The sequence below is a fragment of the Pseudophryne corroboree genome, chromosome 4 (genome assembly GCF_028390025.1).
Source record: "Pseudophryne corroboree isolate aPseCor3 chromosome 4, aPseCor3.hap2, whole genome shotgun sequence".
NCBI lineage: Eukaryota > Metazoa > Chordata > Amphibia > Anura > Myobatrachidae > Pseudophryne > Pseudophryne corroboree.
The window spans coordinates 429,499,946-429,522,161 of NC_086447.1; the positions used below are offsets into that span (position 1 = coordinate 429,499,946).

General features: G+C 46.8%; 1 protein-coding gene across 1 annotated transcript in view; it reads left to right on the forward strand.

The window, feature by feature from the left end:
- Positions 1–22,216, forward strand: part of LOC134910927 (uncharacterized) — a 455,362-nt gene that overhangs the window by 160,086 nt on the left and 273,060 nt on the right. Inside the window, exons 40-42 of the mRNA XM_063919317.1 lie at positions 2,095–2,208; positions 2,421–2,555; positions 4,470–4,694. Coding sequence (XP_063775387.1) covers positions 2,095–2,208; positions 2,421–2,555; positions 4,470–4,694 — 474 coding nt within the window. The remainder of the gene's footprint in view (positions 1–2,094; positions 2,209–2,420; positions 2,556–4,469; positions 4,695–22,216) is intronic.

Sequence of the window (22,216 nt, forward strand, 5' to 3'; positions counted from 1 at the left end):
TTACCGCGGCTGCGTTTGACGGCATGGCGGTTGAACGCCGGATCCTAGCGGAAAAAGGTATTCTGGATGAGGTCATTCCTACGCTAATAAAGGCTAGGAAGGACGTGACATCAAAACATTATCATCGAATATGGAGAAAATATGTTTCTTGGTGTGAGGCCAGGAATGCTCCTACGGAGGAATTCCATCTGGGTCGTCTCCTTCACTTCCTGCAAACTGGAGTGAATTTGGGCCTAAAATTAGGCTCCATAAAAGTTCAGATTTCGGCCTTATCCATTTTCTTTCAAAAGGAATTGGCCTCTCTACCTGAAGTACAGACTTTTGTAAAGGGAGTACTGCATATTCAGCCTCCTTTTGTACCTCCAGTGGCGCCTTGGGACCTTAACGTGGTAAGTTTCCTTAAGTCACATTGGTTTGAACCACTCAAAACGGTGGAGTTAAAATATCTCACTTGGAAGGTGGTCATGTTGTTAGCCTTGGCTTCGGCTAGGCAAGTTTCGGAATTGGCGGCTTTATCACATAAAAGCCCCTACAGTATCTGGTTTTCCATATGGATAGAGCGGAGTTGCGGACCCGTCCTCAATTCCTACCTAAGGTGGTCTCATCCTTTCATATGAACCAACCTATTGTCGTGCCTGTGGCTACTTATGACTTGGAGGATTCCGAGTCCCTTGATGTGGTCAGGGCTTTGAAAATTTATGTGGCCAGAACGGCTAGGATCAGAAAAACAGAAGCACTGTTTGTCCTGTATGCAGCCAACAAGGTTGACGGCCCTGCTTCAAAGCAGACTATTGCTCGCTGGATCTGGAACACGATCCAGCAAGCGCATTCTACGGCAGGATTGCCGTTACCAAAATCGGTTAAGGCCCATTCCACTAGGAAGGTGGGCTCGTCTTGGGCGGCTGCCCGAGGGGTCTCGGCACTACAGCTGTGCCGAGCTGCTACTTGGTCGGGGTCAAACACCTTTGCAAAGTTTTATAAGTTTGATACCCTGGCTGAGGAGAACCTCATGTTTGCTCAATCGGTGCTGCAGAGTCATCCGCACTCTCCCGCCCGTTTGGGAGCTTTGGTATAATCCCCCATGGTCCTTACGGAGTCCCAGCATCCTCTAGGATGTTAGAGAAAATAAGATTTTAAACCTACCGGTAAATCTTTTTCTCGTAGTCCGTAGAGGATGCTGGGCGCCTGTCCCAAGTGCGGACTACTTCTGCAAGACTTGTATATAGTTATTGCTTAAATAAGGGTTATGTTATAGTTTCATCAGTTTTGGACTGAAACTATGTTGTTTTTCATACTGTTAACTGGTTAGTTTAACACAAGTTATACGGTGTGATTGGTGTGGCTGGTATGAATCTTGCCCTTGGATTAACTAAAATCCTTTCCTCGTACTGTTCATCTCCTCTGGGCACAGTTTCTCTAACTGAGGTCTGGAGGAGGGGCATAGAGGGAGGAGCCAGTGCACACCCAGAGTCAAAGTCTTTCTTAAAGTCCCCATGTCTCCTGCGGAGCCCGTCTATCCCCATGGTCCTTACGGAGTCCCAGCATCCTCTACGGACTACGAGACAGGTTCTAGGATAGTTTATAAATTCCCAAACTGTCTCATGTACTGCAAGTCTTAAACGATCTATATTGTGGTCCCAGTCCAATAAGCCAGCTTTAGGAAGACTGTTATAATGGAATAACATTTCTCTAATATCTTCAAAGCTGATATGCTATTAAACCACTTACAAACAGTTTACATTTAATGTAGACCCTTTGATATTTGACAATGCCTTTATTTAAGTTATCATCATCAATACAAATTCCAGGATCCATAAAATACCCTTCAATGGGTTACACAGAGTACTCCTGCTGTTTCTTAAATATCTTTCATTTGGATTAGCCTTTATTTGATTACCCTTTTATTTATAACATTCATATATTAGGTTTCTTTGTTGTTTAGAACAATCAGCATTGCCATCCGAACTAACGTAGTCTGTACAGTTGTTGTGCAACTTATAATCACTAATCATCTTCTTCACAAACACATTTCCGCATTAGATTACAAAATCTGGATCTTAATCCACATTACAATTACTTTTCCATTTTTTTTAGGCCCGTATATCTACCGACAGGAATCAGTCTGTTCTGTATACGGAGTCTAGCAAGAAAATAAATGCAGTGTCCGTCACAGCATTCGCAGGTGAACATCTACAACTGGATGAACAGGTGACTATTACACACCTACAGCAATCTCTCACCTCCTCCTTACTAGTGCGCTTTGCCTGAAACAAGTTTGTCTGCATTATTCACAAATGAGCCATTTCATGCATGCTATATATAAATGCAATCTAAAGCTGCGTTCTCTTCCAATTGTTCCGTCGTTGTGTTAAAATACTATAATAAAATGCTGACCATATTTTTTCTGTTCTAATCTATAGGTAGCCATTACTACGGATTTGGGAGCCTGGCTCAGTAAACTTCATAGTAACATACGTAGTTCATTGAACAACAAAATATATGAAGTTATAGAAGACATTAATCAAGGAATGTCTATAGATGAATGGACACAAAAGGTACAAGAAATGAATAAATGATTCATGTCAGGGAGGGTCGAATAAAATGAACCCCTTCTACAATTATAAAGTAGGACCAAGTGGCTGTCTGTTGCATCATGATAGGACTAAAACGTGTGCTGGTATTGTATGTACTACATGGTCAAATCACATTATTTTGACCTACATTTGACGGCAGTGCGTAGCCCATGAAGTACATCACGTGTCATGCACTGGCTTAGTGGGTATATAAGGTGTTCCATAGGCTGTCTGCAGACATATCACTCGTTGCTGTCATGGGTAAAAAGGCAGATTTATCAGAGTTGCAAAAAAGGATGATTATCGGCTTTTGGGCCAAAGGTGGCAGTATTTTTGAAACAGCGCAGTTTGTGAACTGTTCGCATGATGCTGTAGTGAAGGTGTATTGTGTCTGGAGAAATGGCACCATTGCAAAAAACCTATGTGAAAACTGGGGAGCATCACATGCCATTGATGTGAGAGGTGAACGTTGGCTACGTGCTACAGTGGAGCAGCTCACCGTCAAAATGAACCTGGGGGCTACCAGACGTGTGTCTAAAATGACAGTTCAGCACGTCTAGCTGCTTTCTGTGGTGCACATGCGGTTACTGCTGTCACATAATAATGTGACACGACCATGTACAATTTAGAATGTTTTATTACATACTGTAATCGTTTTGTTACACAATGTATTTAATTACCATTATTATTTGAGTCTTATTTCATTGACATTTGGCTGTCACATCAAAAAGCTGATATTCTAGAACACAGGTTCTCAAACTCGGTCCTCAGGACCCAACACAGTGCATGTTTTGCAGGTCTCCTCACAGAATCACAAGTGAAATAATTAGCTCCACCTGTGGACTTTTTAAAATGTGTCAGTAAGTAATTAATACACCTGTGCACCTGCTGGGTTACCTGCAAAACATTCACTGTGTGGGGTCCTGAGGACCAAGTTTGAGAACCTGTGTTCTAGAAGATAATATCAACAGAAAAGAGAAAATACATCATGATCTACCTAAATTCCAACTACATTGTGAAACTAGGGAAATTTCAAACTAGTTTCTATGTTTTTACAATGCTTAAGCTTGGGCCCTTACCACTGCATTTCCTAGTGGGCCCTTTATGCGTCATTCTGACACTACCTGTCTGGCAGCTTTCACACTAATGAGGGTTAGCAAGGAGGTTTGTTCAATGGTATCCGTACTCTAGGTCAACACCCATTGGTCAACGGTGACTAGGTCGACACTAGAAATAGGTCGACATGGCCATTAGGTCGACATGAACAAGGTCAACATGAAAAAAGGTCAACATGGGTTTTTCACATTTATTTTTTGGGGACTTTTTCATACTTTACGATCCACGTGGACTACAATTGGGAACAGTAACCTGTGCCGAGCGCAGCGGTAACGGAGCGAGGCACCTTGCCCGCGAGCCATGCAAAGGGGCGCGGTGCACTCATTGGGATTCCTGGTCACTTGACGGAGAAAACGACTCCAGAAAAACATAAACTCATGTCAACCTTTTTTCATGTCGACCTTGTTCATGTGGACCTAATGGCCGTGTCAACCTGTTTCTAGTGTCGACCTACCCACTGTCGACCAATGGTTGTCGACCTAATTGGTGTCGACCCTGAGTCCCATACCCTGTTCAATGATGACCTTGAGAAAGCTGATGCTTCTTCAGGTCTGCAGTTAATACAATCAACACAAGGAGCAGTTTAACTGGCACTAAAGTCTTAAACCCTTATTTACAAAAAAATAAACTAAACTAGACAAGACATTATACATGGCATAGACCAAGCTTAATACAAATTGAGGAAATATTCTCAATCCAAAAGATGATTTTTTTAGACTTCATCTGTACTTTTACAAAGCTACAGTACCATTCTCATACACTTTTCTATGCATATTTCAGTACCCTACCCAGGTATCGGTGCTTGGTCTGCTTTACCTCTGGACAAGAGACTTTGAAAGTTCTATCTCTGAAGTAAGACAGGATCGCAAGGCTCAATCCCGAACTCTAAAAAAATATTTTACAATGGCTATCAAACTGTCCTCTGTCACTGCCAAAGGATACTTGAAAAATATAGAAGAGCCCATCTCCCAGTTGCAGAGGTTGAAGCTGGAACATATGATCATGGTATAACATATGTACACTATTTACTGATTGTGTGTGATATCATAAAAAGGGATGTAGTTAACATCCTGACTGTCGGGATCCCGGCTGCCAAAATCCTGATGCCGGAACTTTGACAGGGTCAAAATATCGCCGCCGAAACTTCGACAGCCGGTACCACGACCACTTTAAGTATAGGTCAGAGCTCTGACTACTGCCGGAGGGGGTGAGGGGTTAGATTTAGCCAATAGGGGGGGTGGGGGGAGGTTAGGCTGCAGACAGGCGGTGAGGGGGTGGGGTTAAGGTTAGGCACTACCAGGAGGAGGTTAGGTTTAGGCACCAAGAGGGGAGTGTTAGGCAGCGGGACGGGGGGGGGTTAGGTTTTGGCACCACCGGGGGGAGGTTAGAGTTAGACACTGAGAGGTTAGACTGCGGGAAGGGAGGGTTAGGGTTAGGGGGTAGGGACAGGGGTTAGATTACTTAAATCATTGGGATACCGGCATTGGTATTTTGACTGCTGGCATCCCGTCTGGTGGTCATGCATAGCAAACCCCATAAAAAGAGACCCATCTAAATGGAAAATCATGAAAACTATCTTTTCCAAAGTTTGTTTCAAATTTGAAAGGGGTCGTGGCCTTGTGACCTGGCCCCGTTCTTATCACTCCAGGGGCACGCCCAGCATTCCGGAAATGCTGGGCTGTCTCTGGAGACTTGCCTGCCTGTACTGCCGGCTCCTCCTCAGTGATGTGTGCCGAATGCTGAACGATAATGCAACAATGCAGCACGGAGGAGTTGGCATTTTGATATGAACCCTCAGAGGGTGATACCTGGGTGTGATCTGCACCCTCACACCCCCCTAGTGATGCCTCCACATCCAGCATTGACACATGTGTCTACAGCCTCCTGTCTGACTGGTCTTGTCTCCATTAGCAACTACGGGGCTTATGTAACGTTGGATGCATTTTCACAACAAATGTATAAGGTAAAATTGCATTTACATAAATATGTTCAGTGAGCGCATCTCAAGATTCCGCATAACTGTGTATCATTAGCATTTATGCCCAGGGCTGCCATCATTGGTACACACATAATGGGCCTGGGCTGACAGTGGAGGCACTAATGGATCTGACTGTAAAGTGCTTCTTATTCTGTGCCACATCCCTTTGAAGGGAGCTTCACGGCATGCACTTCCAAGGTTCCATGCTACATATGTGCTTCAACTGGGCCATTGGGGATCCCTGCATATTTTATTAATGCTGGGACCCACAATTTCTTCTAGCAACCCTCTTTGTGTCAGGTACACATAATAAGTGTGTATATACATGCTCCACGTGTTAGTGCAAGGAAATCATAGAGATGTGGCTTAACAGCATTAGTTGTAAATGTGATAGTTCATTGACCTATTTGTCCACAATGTAATAATGAATTGTCATATATACATCACAGAATATTATCTTCACAGTTATTACTGTATGTGAAAATTGCATTTTTGTATGTTAATTTAAATAAAAAATGTTTGTGTGCTTCCCTTTTAAAATTAAATGGGTATATTCTTTCCTTCCACAGTCCAAATGAAAATATCAATTAGTAATGCAAATAGACAGTCATGACTTCATATATGAGGAACTAATAAGTATAGAGGTGTCCTCATACATCTTTGCTGCAGGCAGCCATGCCAAACGGGCTGTTGGCATGGCAGGTTGCATGAGAATCTTCTAGTATCAGGCAATGTGACTAGTATGCTGGAGGAGTCTGTGCTGATAAACTTGATATATGACAACTGTTTATCTGTGTGCAACTGAGTCTCTGAACCTGTACATGAAGTGCTACAATGTAGCAGCCACAGGATTTACAGTAATTTGCTATTTGAAACATCTCGCCCCTACTGTGAAAAAATAAGAATTTACTTACTGATAATTCTATTTCTCATAGTCCGTAGTGGATGCTGGGGACTCAGTCAGGACCATGGGGAATAGCGGCTCCGCAGGAGACAGGGCACAAAAAGTAAGCTTTTAGGATCACATGGTGTGTACTGGCTCCTCCCCCCATGACCCTCCTCCAAGCCTCAGTTAGGTACTGTGCCCGGACGAGCGTACACAATAAGGAAGGATCTTGAATCCCGGGTAAGACTCATACCAGCCACACCAATCACACCGTACAACTTGTGATTTGAACCCAGTTAACAGTATGATAACAACGAAGAAGCCTCTGAAAAGATGGCTCACAACAATAATAACCCGATTTTTGTAACAATAACTATGTACAAGTATTGCAGACAATCCGCACTTGGGATGGGCGCCCAGCATCCACTACGGACTATGAGAAATAGAATTATCAGTAAGTAAATTCTTATTTTCTCTAACGTCCTAGTGGATGCTGGGGACTCCGTCAGGACCATGGGGATTATACCAAAGCTCCCAAACGGGCGGGAGAGTGCGGATGACTCTGCAGCACCGAATGAGAGAACTCCAGGTCCTCCTTAGCCAGAGTATCAAATTTGTAAAATTTTACAAACGTGTTCTCCCCTGACCACGTAGCTGCTCGGCAAAGTTGTAATGCCGAGACCCCTCGGGCAGCCGCCCAAGATGAGCCCACCTTCCTTGTGGAGTGGGCATTTACAGATTTAGGCTGTGGCAGGCCTGCCACAGAATGTGCAAGTTGGATTGTGCTACAGATCCAACGAGCAACCGTCTGCTTAGACGCAGGAGCACCCATCTTGTTGGGTGCATACAGGATAAACAGCGAGTCAGATTTTCTGACTCCAGCCGTCCTTGAAATATATATTTTCAATGCTCTGACAACGTCCAGCAACTTGGAGTCCTCCAAGTCGCTAGCAGCCGCAGGCACCACAATAGGCTGGTTCAAGTGAAAAGCCGAAACCACCTTAGGCAGAAACTGAGGACGCGTCCGCAGTTCTGCCCTGTCCGAATGGAAAATCAGATATGGGCTTTTGTACGATAAAGCCGCCAACTCTGATACTCTCCTGGCAGAAGCCAGGGCCAGTAGCATGGTTACTTTCCATGTAAGATACTTCAAATCTACCGATTTGAGCGGCTCAAACCAATGGGATTTGAGAAAATCCAAAACTACGTTGAGATCCCACGGTGCCACTGGAGGCACAATCGGGGGCTGTATATGTAGTACACCTTTGACAAAGGTTTGTACTTCAGGCACTGAAGCCAATTCTTTCTGGAAGAAAATCGATAAGGCCGAAATTTGAACCTTAATAGACCCAAATTTGAGGCCCATAGACAATCCTGCCTGCAGGAAATGTAGGAATCGACCCAATTGAAATTCCTCCATTGGGGCCTTCTTGGCCTCACACCACGCAACATATTTTCTCCAAATGCGGTGATAATGTTGTGCGGTCACTTCCTTCCTGGCTTTAATCAAGGTAGGAATAACTTCCTCTGGAATGCCCTTTTCTTTTAGAATCCGGCGTTCAACCGCCATGCCGTCAAACGCAGTCGCGGTAAGTCTTGGAACATACAAGGTCCCTGCTGAAGCAGATCCCTTCTTAACGGTAGAGGCCACGGCTCTTCCGTGAGCATCTCTTGAAGTTCCGGGTACCAAGTCCTTCTCGGCCAATCCGGAGCCACGAGTATTGTTCTTACTCCCCGTAGCCGTATAATTCTCAGTACCTTTGGTATGAGAGGCAGAGGAGGAAACACATACACGGACTGGTACACCCACGGTGTTACCAGAGCGTCCACAGCTATTGCCTGAGGGTCTCTTGACCTGGCGCAATATCTGTCCAGTTTCTTGTTGAGGCGGGACGCCATCATGTCCACCTTTGGTTTTTCCCAACGGTTCACAATCATGTGGAAGACTTCTGGATGAAGTCCCCACTCTCCCGGGTGGAGGTCGTGTCTGCTGAGGAAGTCTGCTTCCCAGTTGTCCACTCCCGGAATGAACACTGCTGACAGTGCTATGACATGATTTTCCGCCCAGCGAAGAATCCTTGCAGCTTCTGTCATTGCTCTTCTGCTTCTCGTGCCGCCCTGTCTGTTTACGTGGGCGACTGCCGTGATGTTGTCCGACTGGATCAACACCGGCTGACCCTGAAGCAGCGGTTTTGCCAGGCTTAGAGCATTGTAAATCGCTCTTAGCTCCAGTATATTTATGTGAAGAGACGTCTCCAGGTTCGACCACACGCCCTGGAAGTTTCTTCCCTGTGTGACTGCTCCCCAGCCTCGTAGGCTGGCATCCGTAGTCACCAGGACCCAGTCCTGTATGCCGAATCTGCGGCCCTCTAACAGATGGGCACTCTGCAACCACCACAGAAGAGACACCCTTGTTCTTGGTGACAGTGTTATCCGCTGATGCATGTGCAGATGCGATCCGGACCATTTGTCCAGCAGATCCCACTGAAATATTCGTGCGTGGAATCTGCCGAATGGAATTGCTTTGTAAGAAGCCACCATCTTTCCCAGGACTCTTGTGCATTGATGTACTGACACATTTCCTGGTTTTAGGAGGTTCCTGACAAGTTCGGATAACTCCCTTGCTTTCTCCTCCGGGAGAAACACCTTTTTCTGAACAGTGTCCAGAATCATTCCCAGGAACAGCAGACGTGTCGTCGGGGTCAATTGAGATTTTGGAAGATTCAGAATCCACCCGTGTTGTTGAAGCACTACTTGGGTTAGTGCTACTCCGACTTCCAGCTGTTCTCTGGACCTTGCCCTTATCAAGAGATCGTCCAAGTAAGGGATAATTAATACGCCTTTTCTTCGTAGAAGAACCATCATTTCGGCCATTACCTTGGTAAAGACCTGAGGTGCCGTGGACAAACCAAACGGCAGCGTTTGAAACTGATAATGACAGTTTTGTATCACGAACCTGAGATACCCTTGGTGTGAAGGGTAAATTGGGACATGCAGATAAGCATCTTTTATGTCCAGGGACACCATGAAGTCCCCTTCTTCCAGATTCGCTATCACTGCTCTGAGTGACTCCATCTTGAACTTGAATTTCTGTATGTACAGGTTCAAGGATTTCAGATTTAGAATAGGTCTTACCGAACCGTCCGGCTTCGGTACCACAAATAGTGTGGAATAATACCCCTTTCCCTATTGTAGGAGGGGTACCTTGACTATCACCTGCTGAGAATACAGCTTGTGAATGGCTTCCAATACCGTCGCCCTTTCTGAGGGAGACGTTGGTAAAGCAGACTTTAGGAACCGGCGAGGGGGAGACTTTTCGAATTCCAACTTGTAACCCTGAGATACTACCTGCAGGATCCAAGGGTCCACCTGTGAGCGCGCCCACTGTGTGCTGAAAAGCTTTAGTCGACCCCCCACCGCCCCTGAGTCCGCTTGCACAGCCCCAGCGTCATGCTGAGGGCTTTGTAGAAGCCGGGGAGGGCTTCTGTTCGTGGGAAGTAGTTGCTTGCTGCACCCTCTTACCCCTTCCTTTGCCTCTGGGCAAATATGACTGTCCTTTTGCCCGCTTGTTCTTATAGGAACGAAAGGACTGCGGCTGAAAAGACGGTGTCTTTTTCTGTTGGGAGGTGACCTGAGGTAAAAAAGTGGATTTTCCGGCTGTTGCCGTGGCCACCAGATCCGATAGACCGACCCCAAATAATTCCTCTCCTTTATACGGCAATACTTCCATATGCCGTTTGGAATCCGCATCACCTGACCACTGTCGCGTCCATAAACTTCTTCTGGCAGATATGGACATCGCACTTACTCTCGATGCCAGAGTGCAAATATCCCTCTGAGCATCTCGCATATAAAGAAAAGCATCCTTTAATTGCTCTATAGTCAATAAAATACTGTCCCTATCCAGGGTATCAATATTTTCAGTCAGGGAATCAGACCACACCACCCCAGCACTGCACATCCAGGCTGAGGCTATTGCTGGTCGCAGTATAACACCAGTATGTGTGTATATACTCTTCAGGGTAGTTTCCAGCCTCCTATCAGCTGGATCCTTGAGGGCGGCCGTATCAGGAGACGGTAACGCCACTTGTTTTGATAAGCGTGTGAGCGCCTTATCCACCCTAGGGGGTGTTTCCCAACGCGCCCTAACCTCTGGTGGGAAAGGGTATAATGCCAATAACTTCTTTGAAATTAGCAGTTTTCTATCGGGGTTAACCCACGCTTCATCACACACGTCATTCAATTCCTCTGATTCTGGAAAAGCTACAGGTAGTTTTTTCACACCCCACATAATACCCCCCTTTGAGGTACCTGCAGTATCAGAGATATGCAAAGCCTCCTTCATTGCCGTGATCATATAACGTGTGGCCCTATTGGAAAATACGTTTCTTTCTTCACCGTCGACACTAGATTCATCTGTGTCGGTACCTGTGTCGACTGACTGAGGTAAGGGACGTTTTACAGCCCCTGACGGTGCCTGAGACGCCTGGACAGGTACTAACTGGTTTTCCGGCCTTCTCATGTCGTCAACTGACTTTTGCAGCGTGCTAACATTATCTCGTAATTCCATAATTAAAGCCATCCATTCCGGTGTCGACTCCCTAGGGGGTGACATCACCATTACCGGCAATTGCTCCGCCTCCACACCAACATCGTCCTCATACATGTCGACACACACGTACCGACACACAGCAGACACACAGGGAATGCTCTTATCGAAGACAGGACCCCACTAGCCCTTTGGGGAGACAGAGGGAGAGTTTGCCAGCACACACCAAAGCGCTATAAAAATGTATATAAACAACCCTAAAAGGTGTTGTTTCTGTTATATGCGCTTAATATATAAAAATATCGCCAAAATATGCCCCCCTTCTCTGTTTTACCCTGTTTCTGTAGTGCAGTGCAGGGGAGAGTCCTGGGAGCCTTCCTCACAGCGGAGCTGAGCAGGAAAATGGCGCTGTGTGCTGAGGAGAATAGGCCCCGCAGCCTAAAACGGCGGGCTCTTCTCCCGGAGTTTGCGATATATGGCAGGGGTTAAATACATCCATATAGCCTCAAGGGCTATATGTGATGTATTTTAGCCATAGAAAAAGGTATTATACATTGCTGCCCAGGGCGCCCCCCCCAGCGCCCTGCACCCTCAGTGACCGCTGGTGTGAAGTGTGCCGACAACAATGGCGCACAGCTGCAGTGCTGTGCGCTACCTTATGAAGACTGAAAGTCTTCTGCCGCCTGTTTCCGGACCTCTGGACCTCTTCAACTTCGGCATCTGCAAGGGGGGTCGGCGGCACGGCTCCGGGACCGGACTCCATGGCTGGGCCTGTGTTCGATCCCTCTGGAGCTAATGGTGTCCAGTAGCCTAAGAAGCAAATCCATCCTGCACGCAGGTGAGTTCACTTCTCTCCCCTAAGTCCCTCGTAGCAGTGAGCCTGTTGCCAGCAGGACTCACTGAAAATAAGAAACCTAAAAAACTTTTTCTAAGCAGCTCTTTATGAGAGCCACCTAGATTGCACCCTGCTCGGACGGGCACAAAAACCTAACTGAGGCTTGGAGGAGGGTCATGGGGGGAGGAGCCAGTACACACCATGTGATCCTAAAAGCTTACTTTTTGTGCCCTGTCTCCTGCGGAGCCGCTATTCCCCATGGTCCTGACGGAGTCCCCAGCATCCACTAGGACGTTAGAGAAACAGGATCAGAGCAGTGTAACCAAAGTAAAACTGAACATGTTATATTTATTTACAAAATAGTGTGTTATAATGACATAAATCCCACTAACATGATTGAACACACTAGATCACATGACCATATATTATTTCCCAACAAATGCACACCTCCCAGCATAACTGCTAGAGATGAGCGGGTTCGGTTTCTCTGAATCCGAAGCCGCCCGAACTTCATGGTTTTTTTCACGGGTCCGAGCAGACTCGGATCCTCCCGCCTTGCTCGGTTAACCCGAGCGCGCCCGAACGTCATCATGACGCTGTCAGATTCTCGCGAGACTCGGATTCTATATAAGGAGCCGCGCGTCGCCGCCATTTTCACACGTGCATTGAGATTGATAGGGAGAGGACGTGGCTGGCGTCCTCTCCATTTAGATTAGAAGAGAGAGAGAGAGAGAGAGAGAGAGATTGACCTGATTTACTGGAGCTTAGGAGTACTGTAGAAGTGTAGAGAGTGCAGAGTTTACTAGTGACTGACCACAGTGACCACCAGACAGTGCAGTTTTATTTAATATATCCGTTCTCTGCCTGAAAAAAACGATACACACAGTGACTCAGTCACATACCATATCTGTGTGCACTGCTCAGCCCAGTGTGCTGCATCATCTATGTATGTATATCTGACTGTGCTCAGCTCACACAGCTTATAATTGTGGGGGAGACTGGGGAGCACTGCAGTGCCAGTTATAGGTTATAGCAGGAGCCAGGAGTACATATTATATTAAAATTAAACAGTGCACACTTTTGCTGCAGGAGTGCCACTGCCAGTGTGACTGACCAGTGACCTGACCACACTGACCACCAGTATAGTTAGTAGTATACTATATTGTGATTGCCTGAAAAAGTTAAACACTCGTCGTGTGACTTCACTTGTGTGGTGTTTTTTTTTTTATTCTATAAAAAACTCATTCTGCTGACAGACAGTGTCCAGCAGGTCCGTCATTATATAATATATACCTGTCCGGCTGCAGTAGTGATATATATATATTTTTTATATCATTATTTATCATCCAGTCGCAGCAGACACAGTACGGTAGTTCACGGCTGTAGCTACCTCTGTGTCGGCACTCGGCAGTCCGTCCATAATTGTATACCACCTACCCGTGGTTTTTTTTTCTTTCTTCTTTATACATACATACTACTACATCTCTTTATCAACCAGTCTATATTAGCAGCAGACACAGTACAGTACGGTAGTTCACGGCTGTAGCTACCTCTGTGTCGGCACTCGGCAGTCCGTCCATAATTGTATACCACCTACCCGAGGTTTTTTTTTCTTTCTTCTTTATACATACATACTACTACATCTCTTTATCAACCAGTCTATATTAGCAGCAGACACAGTACAGTACGGTAGTCCACGGCTGTAGCTACCTCTGTGTCGGTACTCGGCAGTCCGTCCATAATTGTATACTAGTATCCATCCATCTCCATTGTTTACCTGAGGTGCCTTTTAGTTGTGCCTATTAAAATATGGAGAACAAAAATGTTGAGGTTCCAAAATTAGGGAAAGATCAAGATCCACTTCCACCTCGTGCTGAAGCTGCTGCCACTAGTCATGGCCGAGACGATGAAATGCCAGCAACGTCGTCTGCCAAGGCCGAAGCCCAATGTCATAGTACAGAGCATGTCAAATCCAAAACACCAAATGTCAGTAAAAAAAGGACTCCAAAACCTAAAATAAAATTGTCGGAGGAGAAGCGTAAACTTGCCAATATGCCATTTACCACACGGAGTGGCAAGGAACGGCTGAGGCCCTGGCCTATGTTCATGGCTAGTGGTTCAGCTTCACATGAGGATGGAGGCACTCAGCCTCTCGCTAGAAAAATGAAAAGACTCAAGCTGGCAAAAGCAGTAGCACCGCAAAGAACTGTGCGTTCTTCGAAATCCCAAATCCACAAGGAGAGTCCAATTGTGTCGGTTGCGATGCCTGACCTTCCCAACACTGGACGTGAAGAGCATGCGCCTTCCACCATTTGCACGCCCCCTGCAAGTGCTGGAAGGAGCACCCGCAGTCCAGTTCCTGATAGTCAGATTGAAGATGTCAGTGTTGAAGTACACCAGGATGAGGAGGATATGGGTGTTGCTGGCGCTGGGGAGGAAATTGACCAGGAGGATTCTGATGGTGAGGTGGTTTGTTTAAGTCAGGCACCCGGGGAGACACCTGTTGTCCGTGGGAGGAATATGGCCGTTGACATGCCTGGTGAAAATACCAAAAAAATCAGCTCTTCGGTGTGGAGGTATTTCAACAGAAATGCGGACAACAGGTGTCAAGCCGTGTGTTCCCTTTGTCAAGCTGTAATAAGTAGGGGTAAGGACGTTAACCACCTCGGAACATCCTCCCTTATACGTCACCTGCAGCGCATTCATAATAAGTCAGTGACAAGTTCAAAAACTTTGGGTGACAGCGGAAGCAGTCCACTGACCAGTAAATCCCTTCCTCTTGTAACCAAGCTCACGCAAACCACCCCACCAACTCCCTCAGTGTCAATTTCCTCCTTCCCCAGGAATGCCAATAGTCCTGCAGGCCATGTCACTGGCAATTCTGATGATTCCTCTCCTGCCTGGGATTCCTCCGATGCATCCTTGCGTGTAACGCCTACTGCTGCTGGCGCTGCTGTTGTTGCTGCTGGGAGTCGATGGTCATCCCAGAGGGGAAGTCGTAAGACCACTTTTACTACTTCCACCAAGCAATTGACTGTCCAACAGTCCTTTGCGAGGAAGATGAAATATCACAGCAGTCATCCTACTGCAAAGCGGATAACTGAGGCCTTGGCATCCTGGGTGGTGAGAAACGTGGTTCCGGTATCCATCATTACTGCAGAGCCAACTAGAGACTTGTTGGAGGTACTGTGTCCCCGGTACCAAATACCATCTAGGTTCCATTTCTCTAGGCAGGCGATACCGAAAATGTACACAGACCTCAGAAAAAGAGTCACCAGTGTCCTAAAAAATGCAGCTGTACCCAATGTCCACTTAACCACGGACATGTGGACAAGTGGAGCAGGGCAGGGTCAGGACTATATGACTGTGACAGCCCACTGGGTAGATGTATGGACTCCCGCCGCAAGAACAGCAGCGGCGGCACCAGTAGCAGCATCTCGCAAACGCCAACTCTTTCCTAGGCAGGCTACGCTTTGTATCACCGCTTTCCAGAATACGCACACAGCTGAAAACCTCTTACGGCAACTGAGGAAGATCATCGCGGAATGGCTTACCCCAATTGGACTCTCCTGTGGATTTGTGGCATCGGACAACGCCAGCAATATTGTGTGTGCATTAAATATGGGCAAATTCCAGCACGTCCCATGTTTTGCACATACCTTGAATTTGGTGGTGCAGAATTATTTAAAAAACGACAGGGGCGTGCAAGAGATGCTGTCGGTGGCCAGAAGAATTGCGGGACACTTTCAGCGTACAGGCACCACGTACAGAAGACTGGAGCACCACCAAAAACTACTGAACCTGCCCTGCCATCATCTGAAGCAAGAAGTGGTAACGAGGTGGAATTCAACCCTCTATATGCTTCAGAGGTTGGAGGAGCAGCAAAAGGCCATTCAAGCCTATACAATTGAGCACGATTTAGGAGGTGGAATGCACCTGTCTCAAGCGCAGTGGAGAATGATTTCAACGTTGTGCAAGGTTCTGCTGCCCTTTGAACTTGCCACACGTGAAGTCAGTTCAGACACTGCCAGCCTGAGTCAGGTCATTCCCCTCATCAGGCTTTTGCAGAAGAAGCTGGAGACATTGAAGGAGGAGCTAACACGGAGCGATTCCGCTAGGCATGTGGGACTTGTGGATGGAGCCCTTAATTCGCTTAACAAGGATTCACGGGTGGTCAATCTGTTGAAATCAGAGCACTACATTTTGGCCACCATGCTCGATCCTAGATCTAAAGCCTACCTTGGATCTCTCTTTCCGGCAGACACAAGTCTGCTGGGGTTGAAAGACCTGCTGGTGAGAAAATTGTCAAGTCAAGCGGAACGCGACCTGTCAACATCTCCTCCTTCACATTCTCCCGCAACTGGGGGTGCGAGGAAAAGGCTCAGAATTCCGAGCCCACCCGCTGGCGGTGATGCAGGGCAGTCTGGAGCGACTGCTGATGCTGACATCTGGTCCGGACTGAAGGACCTGACAACGATTACGGACATGTCGTCTACTGTCACTGCATATGATTCTCTCACCATTGAAAGAATGGTGGAGGATTATATGAGTGACCGCATCCAAGTAGGCACGTCACACAGTCCATACTTATACTGGCAGGAAAAAGAGGCAATTTGGAGGCCCTTGCACAAACTGGCTTTATTCTACCTAAGTTGCCCTCCCACAAGTGTGTACTCCGAAAGAGTGTTTAGTGCCGCCGCTCACCTTGTCAGCAATCGGCGTACGAGGTTACATCCAGAAAATGTGGAGAAGATGATGTTCATTAAAATGAATTATAATCAATTCCTCCGCGGAGACATTGACCAGCAGCAATTGCCTCCACAAAGTACACAGGGAGCTGAGATGGTGGATTCCAGTGGGGACGAATTGATAATCTGTGAGGAGGGGGATGTACACGGTGATATATCGGAGGATGATGATGAGGTGGACATCTTGCCTCTGTAGAGCCAGTTTGTGCAAGGAGAGATTAATTGCTTCTTTTTTGGGGGGGGTCCAAACCAACCCGTCATATCAGTCACAGTCGTGTGGCAGACCCTGTCACTGAAATGATGGGTTGGTTAAAGTGTGCATGTCCTGTTTTGTTTATACAACATAAGGGTGGGTGGGAGGGCCCAAGGACAATTCCATCTTGCACCTCTTTTTTCTTTTATTTTTCTTTGCGTCATGTGCTGTTTGGGGAAGGTTTATTGGAAGGGACATCCTGCGTGACACTGCAGTGCCACTCCTAAATGGGCCCGGTGTTTGTGTCGGCCACTAGGGTCGCTTATCTTACTCACACAGTCAGCTACCTCATTGCGCCTCTTTTTTTCTTTGCGTCATGTGCTGTTTGGGGAGGGTTTTTTGGAAGGGCCATCCTGCGTGACACTGCAGTGCCACTCCTAGATGGGCCCGGTGTGTGTGTCGGCCACTAGGGTCGCTAATCTTACTCACACAGCTACCTCATTGCGCCTCTTTTTTTCTTTGCGTCATGTGCTGTTTGGGGAGGGTTTTTTGGAAGGGACATCCAGCGTGACACTGCAGTGCCACTCCTAAATGGGCCCGGTGTTTGTGTCGGCCACTACGGTCGCTAATCTTACTCACACAGCTACCTCATTGCGTCTCTTTTTTTCTTTGCGTCATGTGCTGTTTGGGGAGGGTTTTTTGGAAGGGACATCCTACGTGACACTGCAGTGCCACTCCTAAATGGGCCCGGTGTTTGTGTCGGCCACTAGGGTCGCTTATCTTACTCACACAGTCAGCTACCTCATTGCGCCTCTTTTTTTCTTTGCGTCATGTGCTGTTTGGGGAGTGTTTTTTGGAAGGGCCATCCTGCGTGACACTGCAGTGCCACTCCTAGATGGGCCCGGTGTTTGTGTCGGCCACTAGGGTCGCTAATCTTACTCACACAGCTACCTCATTGCGCCTCTTTTTTTCTTTGCGTCATGTGCTGTTTGGGGAGGGTTTTTTGGAAGGGACATCCTGCGTGACACTGCAGTGCCACTCCTAAATGGGCCCGGTGTTTGTGTCGGCCACTAGGGTCGCTAATCTTACTCACACAGCTACCTCATTGCGCCTCTTTTTTTCTTTGCGTCATGTGCTGTTTGGGGAGGGTTTTTTGGAAGGGACATCCTGCGTGACACTGCAGTGCCACTCCTAGATGGGCCAGGTGTTTGTGTCGGCCACTAGGGTCGCTTAGCTTAGTCATCCAGCGACCTCGGTGCAAATTTTAGGACTAAAAATAATATTGTGAGGTATTCAGAATAGGCTGAAAATGAGTGGAAATTATGGTTTTTGAGGTTAATAATAATATGGGATCAAAATGACCCCCAAATTCTATGATTTAAGCTGTTTTTTAGGGTTTTTTGAAAAAAACACCCGAATCCAAAACACACCCGAATCCGACAAAAAAAATTCGGTGAGGTTTTGCCAAAACGCGGTCGAACCCAAAACACGGCCGCGGAACCGAACCCAAAACCAAAACACAAAACCCGAAAAATTTCAGGCGCTCATCACTAATAACTGCATGCATGAACGCTTCCAACTGTCACCAAACCTAATAACACAGGCACAGCAGTATCGCTCCACAAATGTAAACAACAGCATCACTCACATAGAGACTACTCACTGACAGCGGTGCATCACTGCCTCACTGACAGCAGCACATCCTCGCCTCACTTACAGCGGCGCATCACTGCCTCACTAACAGCAGCACTGCACTGCCTCACTGACAGCAGCTCAACCCCACCCCACTGACAGCGGCGCATCCATGCCTCAGTGACGGCAGCACATGCACGCCCCACTACAGTGGAGAATTACTGCCTCACTGACAATAGCACTGCACTACCTCACTGACAGCAGCGCATCCCCACCTCACTGACAGCAGCACATCCCCTCCTCACTGACAGCAGCACATCCCCACATCACTGACAGCAGCACATCCCCACATCACTGACAGCAGCGCATCCCCGCCTCACTGACAGCAGCGCATCCCCGCCTCACTGACAGCAGCACATCCCCGCCTCACTGACAGACATACACATTTCTGACAGACAAAAATTTCAGCTGTCACTGACACTGTTATCCAGTTACGTTTATTCATTAAAATAATTAACATTAAACAGCCTATTATGAACTATTTTTTTCACCTATTTTGTATCTGTTTCACCCTACTTTGTAACAACATGGGCCATTTGACCATCTGAGTGGTCAATGAGCACTTTGTCTGCTATACAAATGTAAATGTATTGTTGACTATTACCCCTTTCAGACATAGGACCTTATTCAGCTTCAGTTGCAAAATTTTGCAAAATTGCAACTGGCTGTGATCGCATGCTGGAGGCCGCCCAGCACAGGTCAAGGACGCCCAGCATGCAAATAAACCACAGTGATGCAATCGCAATGTAATTGCAATCACATCGCTGATTTGTGGAAGTCCCCCTGCCTCCGCATCCATGCTGCGAAAGCAAACACAGGGCCGCCAATTTTTGGGGATGCAGCGGCTGCGCATGATGTCATGCATTTTCATCGACACGCCCGCCGAATGCCACATCAGCACCCCCGCAATGCCACAACCTGTCAATCAGGCAGAGGCGTTCACATAGTGACATGCCATCGCATTTACCCGGCTGACGCACAGGGATGCTAATGCAGCTGAATAAGGTCCGTAATTACCCGGCTTCAACTCGGCTCTGACCTGGATCACAGAGCACACGTTGAGCCCGGGGGCTACCCCTTTCACACATGGGTAATGACCCAGGTTATTCCCAGTTTGTCACCCTTCACACCGAGGCTGGATTTTCCAGGAACCTGGGTCTTCCGGCATTCAGTGGGTGCGCAGGGATGATGTTATCTCCAAGTGCTACTGATCCCGGCCAATCAATTTCTTTTAAGAGAGACCTAAAAGAGTTTTCAGACCTAGGCTCAGTCATGTAACCAGTTTGCAACTTCCAAAAAAAACCTAATAGCGAGCAAGGTAGTGGACGTGGGACTGCCCACCCGGGCAGACAGTTTCAGACATAAGCCAGACCTTGTATGATTTGCATTTACATGCAAAATCTCAGATTTTAGGCTTATGTCTACAGCAAATATGAGCCTTTAAATCGAGCATTAACCTATACACTTCTTTTAAGACATGAAGTTACTTTTGAGATCTACCAAAAAAGGCATGTCATATTGTTTAACAGATGCTGATTCTGTAGATATCTTTCACAATCCCTGTATGCTGTTAAATGATATGTTATAGAAATCTCTTAATGAATATGAACCAGATCTGCTTATCTACTGTACACGTTGTCAGACTTCTCACTGATATACAGTAGGTGAGCCTGGTCTCTCTAACATAGCTATACAGATTGGGGTAAATTTACTAAGATGGGAGTTCTATTTGAGATGGGATGTTGCCCATAGCAACCAATCAGATTCTACTTCTCATTTATCTAGCACCTTCTAGAAGATAATACCTGGAATCTGATTGGTTGCTATGGGCAACATCCCATCTCAAATAGAACTCCCATCTTAGTAAATTTACCCCCTTGTGTGCAGAAAATATGTTGTCTCTATTTGTGTGGGACTTTGTATGTACTGTATATATATATAATATAAATATAATCGTCCAGAATGCCCGGCTCTCCCAATATGAAACCACTACTGCGCCGGGTTCCCCCATGAACATAAATACATACTCTCCAGGGAATGCGGCACTCCTGACGACAAGAATAACAACTTTAAGTAGACATGCTGTAAGGACAAAAGTGGTCATTCCGAGTTGTTCGCTCGTTGCCGATTTTCGCTATGCTGCGATTTGTTGCTAAATGCGCATGGTACACAGAGCGCATGCGCTAAGTTATTTAACACAAAACTTAGTAGATTTGCTGGTGTTCGTGCAACGCTTTTCAGTCGCACTGCTGATCGGTAAATGATTGATAGGAAAGGGGCGTTTCTGGGTGGTAACTGAGCGTTTTCCGGGAGTGTGCTAAAAAACGCAGGCGTGTCAGGGAAAAATGTGGGAGTGTCTGGAGAAACCGGGGAGTGGCTGGCCAAACGCAGGGCGTGTTTGTGATGTCAAACCAGGAACTAAACGGACTGAACTGATCGCAGTCTAGGAGTAGGTCTGGAGCTACTCAGAAACTGCAAGAAAATATTTAGTAGCAGTTCTGCTAATCTTTCGTTCGCTATTCTGCTAAGCTAAGATACACTCCCAGAGGGCGGCGGCCTAGCGTGTGCAATGCTGCTAAAAGCAGCTAGCGAGCGAACAACTCAGAATGAGGGCCAACGTTTCAATGCATTTATTGTAGAGATGAGCGGGTTCGGTTTCTCTGAATCCGAACCCGCACGAACTTCATGTTTTTTTTCACGGGTCCGAGCGACTCGGATCTTCCCACCTTGCTCGGTTAACCCGAGCGCGCCCGAACGTCATCATGACGCTGTCGGATTCTCGCGAGACTCGGATTCTATATAAGGAGCCGCGCGTCGCCGCCATTTTCACACGTGCATTGAGATTGATAGGGAGAGGACGTGGCTGGCGTCCTCTCCGTTATAGTAGAAAAGAGTAAAGACTGAGTGACTTAGTTATAATTGTGGGGAGGATTGGGGACGGGGAGCAGCTGTTAGGGAGTACAGTGATTTAGATTAGGAGAGAGATAGAGAGAGAGAGAGATTGACCTGATTTACTGGAGCTTAGGAGTACTGTAGAAGAGAGTGCAGAGTTTACTAGTGACTGACCACAGTGACCACCAGACAGTGCAGTTTTATTTAATATATCCGTTCTCTGCCTGAAAAAAACGATACACACAGTGACTCAGTCACATACCATATCTGTGTGCACTGCTCAGCCCAGTGTGCTGCATCATCTATGTATATATTATATATCTGACTGTGCTCAGCTCACACAGCTTATAATTGTGGGGGAGACTGGGGAGCACTGCAGTGCCAGTTATAGGTTATAGCAGGAGCCAGGAGTACAAGACAGTCACATACCATATCTGTGTGCACTGCTCAGCCCAGTGTGCTGCATCATCTATGTATATATTATATATCTGACTGTGCTCAGCTCACACAGCTTATAATTGTGGGGGAGACTGGGGAGCACTGCAGTGCCAGTTATAGGTTATAGCAGGAGCCAGGAGTACATATTATATTAAAATTAATTAAACAGTGCACACTTTTGCTGCAGGAGTGCCACTGCCAGTGTGACTGACCAGTGACCTGACCACACTGACCACCAGTATAGTTAGTAGTATACTATATTGTGATTGCCTGAAAAAGTTAAACACTCGTCGTGTGACTTCACTTGTGTGGTGTT